This window comes from Acanthochromis polyacanthus, chromosome 1 (genome assembly GCF_021347895.1).
Source record: "Acanthochromis polyacanthus isolate Apoly-LR-REF ecotype Palm Island chromosome 1, KAUST_Apoly_ChrSc, whole genome shotgun sequence".
Taxonomy (NCBI): domain Eukaryota; kingdom Metazoa; phylum Chordata; class Actinopteri; family Pomacentridae; genus Acanthochromis; species Acanthochromis polyacanthus.
Window position 1 is genome coordinate 6,797,390 of NC_067113.1, and position 7,222 is coordinate 6,804,611.

Here is a 7,222-nt window from a genome sequence, read left to right on the forward strand (position 1 = left end):
GTCTGAAAGTGGTTTATACCGGCGGATTCATGACGATCTAAGCTGTCCATCGGCGTATACTGCTTGTGTGATCGCGTTTGCGGCCGCCGGACATTCTTGAAATTCCTATGCAAATTGGTAAGTGTACCACCGGCTTATGGTTAGGTTATGGTTAGGGTTATGGTTAGGGTTATGTTTAGGGACGATGTCATGCAAAATATAGCGTTGGATTCGCCGCGGTTTTACATTAAAAATATAATATACACATTCTTTTGAAATACGTTCTGAGTGGCACGAAAAGTCCGCCGTTTAAAATACATTGGTGTGCATTTCGTGGTGAGCGGCACGAAAAACATGACGAAATCGTGTTGGTGCGCACGAAACCGAAACAAAAATTTACGTGACAGTTTCACGAATCCTCGTGAGATCGGGCTGATGCACCACATCTGAATATCACCCATATGGTGGGTGTGTACTCGAGGCCAGTAGCCAGTGTTCAGCTCCTGCCGGCCTTCTTCTCTAACTATCCTGCATGCCCCTGATTGGACAAATGCATCGACTCAGGAGCTGTCTGCTTCTGGATTTCAAGCCGGACCAACATGTCAGCTCAGTTCCAAACTTTGTCTTTTATTACAGAAACAGTTCAGTGAAAAGTATTTCTGAAAGCATTTGATGTGAGAGATAACCTGTGTCGTTGCTGAATCTGTCCTTGTTTTAATTCACGGACAACTAGTTTAGACGTTTGACAAAAGATTTGCGATGCATCGGACCTCTGCATGCCGCATCGAATTTACATGAAGTAGAAGTCGAGTCTACTTCATGCAAATAAGCTGTGGCCCACTCCAGGGAGACACACCGGATTGTAGCTCGAAACGCACTGCAACTGGACCAGCATGCAACACAATGCATTTCACATAGCGACAGGAAAATTGCCTGATCTAGTGGACACATATCTTTAGGGTGAAGGTAGGGGCACCATGGACAGGTCACCAGTCTGTCACAGGGCTACATATACAGACAAACAATCACACTCACATTCACACCTACGGACAATTTAGAATCATCAGTTAACCTCAGCATGTTTTTGGACTGTGGGAGGAAGTCGGAGTAGCCAAAGAAAACCCACACATGCACAGGGAGAACATGCAAACTCCATGCAGAAAGATCCCAGATCCAGGCTGGGACACATACCAGGGACCTTCTAGCTGCAAGGCGACAGTGCTAACCACTACTCCACTGTGCAGCCCATAAAAATACATGTTTGAAGCAGTATCTAACTTTAAGTTTACACTGATGCATTAGAATATAGAGCAACTATTTTAAAAGTGTCCAATGACGTAATGATCTGTCACGTTTACATCTACAACACAATAAAACCTGTGAAGTGAAGTTGGAAAAATTGAGACAAATAACACCATCTGTTAGAAAATTGAAATGAGATATTTTCAACAAATCCTAGTCCTCATGGTGTAGTTCTGCATGACAGTTATGCCTGCATAAGGAGATGATTAAAGCAAGCAACCAATGCAATGGACTGTTCGACCTATAGTAATAATCCTCAGAAGAAAATGTCCATGATATGAGTTTCTCTGCCACCCCAGTGGGAGTAATGGTCCCAGCCTGGCCAACTCTATGAAAATTGTCTGTCTCCGTCCATTTATGCTTTAAATAAAAGCTCCAGGAATTAGAGACAGAGCGAGTTCAGGAGCCAGAGAGAGCAGCAGGCGAGCCACCTGTCAGTCACAACTGTCAATCAGCGGCCACAGTGCAGGCATCAAAGCCTCCTATAAGCCTCCAATCTTATTATCGGTGCAATAATTTCCAAAATGACCACCAGTGCACAGAAAAGGGCTGAATTTAGGCAATTACACCACAGATACTGGTTGAAAAAAAAATACCCTCGGAGCATTTCCAGAGAGCAGGTTAAGGTTTTTTGCATAGGGGTCAAATGGAAAGGATTTTTTAGTCAGTCATCACATTTAAAAGAAAGAGGAAAGGGGAGAGAGAGGGGCTGGGCTGGAATCAAACCCAGGCGGTAGCATAACAACTCAGGCTTAGTATACTGTGTGCAAATTGTACCAGGTGAGCTAACAGAGTTTTTCATAACTGATGTCTTTAGGGTGTTGATTCCCTATTTAAAATTTGGACCTACGCATGCTTTTTTAATTCCTTCAATAATTGTCTGAATATAACACTACAGGTCAAAAGTTTGGGGTCACCCAGGCAATTTCATGTTTTCCATGAAAGCGCACACTTTTATTCATGTGCTAACGTAACTGCACAAGGGCTTTTTAATCATCAATGAGCCTTTCAACACCATTAGCTAACACAATGTAGCATTAGAACACAGGAGTGATGGTTGCTGGAAATGTTCCTCTGTACCCCTATGGAGATATTCTATTAAAAATCAGCCATTTCCAGCTGGAATAGTCATTTACCATATTTACCACACATTAACAAAGTCTAGACTGTATTTCTGAATAATTTAATGTTATCTTCATTGAAAAAACTGCTCTTCTTGCAAAAATAAGAACATTTCTAAGTGACCCCAAACTGTTGAACGGTAGTGTAACTTGATAAGACTCAACACCCGAAAACTCCCACCTCTGCTTCCTACCTTGAAATGTAGCCTGAACAGATTGACTCCTTTAGTTTGACACATTGAGTGTGAATGTCATGCATGTTTTACTGTCTGTTACTATGTGTTAAAGTAGACAAAAAGAGTTGTCATTGTAAATAGACTATCTTATTCCCTTTTCATTACTCCAAGGGCATAATTTTAACTGAGCCACTTTTCACAAGGTTTCTTATCAAGCCTCTAAATTGGATTGAGACTTCACGAATTACACAGTAATGGCAGCCACACACGTTTTGAGATTATTCTTGCTGTGCATTGTATTTTGCTATTCCGTTCTTATCATATAAATTTTGAATTCAGGAAGAAAATGGATGTTACTTGTTTTTTTTTTTTTTTGTCAGTTTGTGCCTGGCTTGATGAACATCTTTTGCTTAATCTGCATATTGAAAACGAGGTTCTTGGTTATCTGTTATCCATGAATATAGCAACACAGTGTTTTCATATGGTGAACGCATTACTACAGTGTGTTACATCTGTCTTCAGCTCAAAGCTTATCATTGAGTTTTGTACTCCTGGTTGGTCTTCTCTCTCTCACCACATTGAGTCATTGGTATATTCCCATTTATAAAGCTATTCTTGACCAACCTCCCTCATATGAATGTAAACTTATTTCACAGAGTTCATCTTATAATATTAGATCGCCATATTTTGGGTCATATTTGCAGAGGGAAAATAAATTCAACAGCTTGGTATCTCAGACTGAATTTTAAGATATTGTAAACTCTGTGAGCTCTCTTAGCTTATTTGGGCCTTTATTATATTGTTCATAGTCTGCCTGATATTGTATTGTCCTGACTGAAGTTGTAATGCTGCCATCCTGACCAGGTCTTTAGCTGCAGGAGATGTGCCAAAAATAAGACTCCTGAGAGGCTGGAGGAGCCTCTGTCCATGTCAAAGCCAGGGACTGATTTAGCTGCTGATAGTCCGCTGATGCTAAATGAGAGACTGGCAGTGGAAATGGAGAGGCTGGCAGGATGTCTTCCTCATCACTCATTAACTCTAGCATAGCTGGGCTACCACCTAGCATTCCTCGCTTTTTACTTTCATCCCTGTCAACATTAAATATCCATCCATCCATCCATCCATCCATCCATCCATCCATCCATCCATCGTCTATACACCACTTGATCCTCATTAGGGTTGCAGTTAGGCTGGAGTCTATCCCAGCTGACTTATGGTGAAGGTGGGGGACACTCTGGACAGGTCATCAGTCTTAGATTAGCATTTCTTTTTTGCTGACAAGTTAGTAACGGGGAGTTTTTTTGCCTTGCTGACATGTTTCGACTAAGTCTGCAGTCTTCCTCAGAAGCGTCATCTGACGTGATGATGTGTGCTTTTTATCACATGACCACCCTTACTAACTTGTCAGCAAAAAAGAAATCCATCCATTCTCTATATACCGCTTTATCCTCATTAGGGTCACGGGGGGTGCTGGAGTCTATCCCAGCTGACTCGGGCGAAGGCAGGGGACACCCAGGACAGGTCACCAGTCTGTCGCAGGGCTACATACACAGACAAACAATCACACTCGCATTCACACCTACGGGCAATTTAGAGTACTCAGTTAACCTCAGCATATTTTTGGACTGTGGGAGGAAGCCGGAGTGCCCGGAGAAAACCCACGCATGCTTAGGGAGAACATGCAAACTCCATGCAGAAAGATCCCAGGCCCACGCTGGGATTCAAACCAGGGATCTTCTTGCTGCAAGGCGAAAGTGCTAACCACTAGACCACTGAGCAGCCCCCAAAAAAGAAATGCTAATCCAAAATAAGAAAATGACAAAATGAACATAATCAGTCTTGGTCTCCAGCCTATCACAGGGCTACACATAGAGACAAACAATCACACACACATTCACACCTACAGCCAATTTAGAGTTACCAGTTAACCTCAGCATGTTATTGGACTGTGGGAGGAAGCCGGAGAACCTGGAAAAAATCCAAGCATGCACAGGAAGAACATTTAAACTCCATGCAGAAAGAACCCAGGCCCAGGACGTGACGCTAACCTGGGATCTTCTAGCGGCAAGGCGAAAGTGCTAACCACCGATCCACTGTGCAGCCCAGCATTAAATATACTTGAATGTTTCACTTTTAAGTTTTCGGAATTACAATCTGCTACAACTGTTATTAGTCTGGCTACCAAATACCATCAGTGAGTGTGTTAGAATAAAAACTGACTGGCCTACAGCAGCTCACAAATACAGTTACTCAGTTTCCCATGGGAGTGTTTTCTTTGTACAGATAATTCACTTGCTAGCTTCAGCATACTTTCAGCCTCTCGATAGCTCAATAGAAAGATAGACAGACAGGTGTCACAGCTGTAAGACAAAGTTTGAAAACCACAATGAAATGCTAAAAAAACCCTTGCGCATCAAGAACACAGTGCAATAAATACAAACAAGTAAAGCAAATGAAATAACTAAAAAACACAAAAAAAAACAGTACAGTGTATGTTGTGTTATTAAGAGCAGCTATTGCAGAGGGGATAAAAAAAAAATTTGTAGATGTTTTTCCTGGGCAGTGGGGTTCTGTAGTGCCTTCCTGGCAGCAGCATGAAGGAGTGGTGGAGGGGATGTGAGGGGTCCTCAGTGAGGGTGGCTTTCCTCACCAGGTTGGGCTGTTTCAGTCATTTTACTGGCCTGATTTATTATTCGAGAAAGTTTTGTGTTTGATGGTGAATTTAATACTGGATTTAATCGAGCTTAATAAATAAAAAAAAATGATTTCTCTCCTTTTACAAGGTGGAGGCGGTGCCAACAACTCCCCTCTGTGGCCTCAGGTAAAAGTGGAGCCGCAGGATGGCGACGAGGGCCAGGCTGCTGGTCACCATCACCATCATCACCACCACCATGGGGTCCTGGGCGGAGACGTGTTCGAGGAAGGTGGGCCAATGTCCACCATGAGCGAGTCGGGAGGAGCCATGGCACCCTCACCTGGTGGGGTGGCGTCGGACACCAGCTACCCCTCACATTCACCCGACTCCCTGATGGGAACCTCACCAGTCTTCAACCAGAGACCCAAGAAAAGGGCGAAGAAGATGTGATGCTGTGTTTATGGATGCAAGAAGCTCAAAGGAAGTGACTCTGAACTCAGCAGCAGGTCTTTCACTTTAGTTATCATTCAAAAAACGAGGTTCTGACCTCGTAGGGAAACACACCAGCTGTACGGTGTTAGCTGACATTCGACCTTAATATCATGAATGAGCTGAACTGACGGGGGGATGTTTTGTAGTTTTTCATGTTTGTTTCTATGAGTATAGTTTCTATCAAATATTTGTTATTTGCTACTAAATATATTATGGGGTTTATCGTCAAAAGAATAAACATCTTCTGAAGCACCAGTTCATTTCAGTAATTAAGGAGTGTTTTTCAGAAAATTCACAAGAAGTCTTACAAATTAGCCTGATGAATTGAAGAAGAGGAAAAACTAAGAGGTCCAAAAGCAAATAATTTAGCTAAGAAGTTTAATAATTCAGCAGCATAGTTTGTTTTTCCAAGATATTAAAGCCCTTTCTCCTCATGTACCAATTACTGCCACTTCCATTCATTATGATTCAAAGATGCTCCAACAAAAAAAGAGAAAATAAATTTTTCCTCGTGAGCATGCCGCTGCATATTATGATGTATTTTCTACTCCTTGATTCCCCTCAGCAGTATTCTTCACATGTAACTCTACACAGATCTGCACACACTTCACACACCTGTCAACCTGAGGCTGTTCCACTGAATTAGCATCTGTTTTCGTAATGAGGCAAAGCTGTGAATGCAACACCAGAGGCAATTATGGCTTCGTTGTCTGCATGGCGAAGGCGACATCAATCCAGCCTTAATGGCAAATTAATTACGGCACGCATAACTTTGCATGCCGAATGAGCAGGCCTGTTTGAATACATGTGATTTTCTTTTGTGTGGGCCGCTTTCATTTTCACAATTAGGCAGCTAATTGTCTGCGCTTATGGGAAGTGCTGATGGGTGGCCATATATATTGATACTCAGTTAACTGCACTGATGATTTATGTTTGATGCCTCTTTGGAAGGTGTCTGATTGGCAATGCAGTGCGATCTAGGTGGCAGTTGGTGAACAAAAGAAGCTGGAAAACAATATCAGTTTTCTAGACTCCGAATGAAATGAAAAGGCTCCTTCCTCTCCCTTGTGGATGCTGAGAGATGGTCACACACTCTCATATTTTGTTGGACTCCCATTAGCTTTGAGTATCTCACTCATTCACTGTGGCATATCTATAAGCTTCTGCAATGTCACAGCATTTATTTCTGTCCAGAGATGCATTCATTTTCTACCAAGATCTTATATTGATGATGAGAGAATCGGACCGCTGTGCAAAGTCTTCTCCAGCACATCCCAAAGATTCTCAATGGGACTGAGGTCTGAACTCTGTGGAGGACAATCCATGTGTGAAAATCGTGTCATGCTCCCTGATCCACTCATTCTCAATGTCAGCCCCATGAATCCTGGTATTGTCATCTTGGAATATGCCCATGCCATCAGGGAAGAACAACTCCACTGATGGAAAGACCTGGTCATTCAGTATGTTCAGGTAGTCAGCTGACCTCATTCTTTGGGAACATAACGGCGAACCTGACC

At 42.6% G+C, this 7,222-nt stretch overlaps 1 protein-coding gene across 2 annotated transcripts in view; it reads left to right on the forward strand.

Moving 5' to 3' along the window:
• The window catches only part of supt7l (SPT7 like, STAGA complex subunit gamma), a 10,102-nt gene extending 4,142 nt beyond the window's left edge, over positions 1–5,960 (forward strand). For both annotated transcript variants that reach the window (XM_022212934.2, XM_051948280.1), the window contains one exon: positions 5,362–5,960. In XM_022212934.2, coding sequence (XP_022068626.1) covers positions 5,362–5,663 — 302 coding nt within the window. In that variant the 3' untranslated portion in view covers positions 5,664–5,960. The remainder of the gene's footprint in view (positions 1–5,361) is intronic.
• Positions 5,961–7,222: the final 1,262 nt, after the last annotated feature.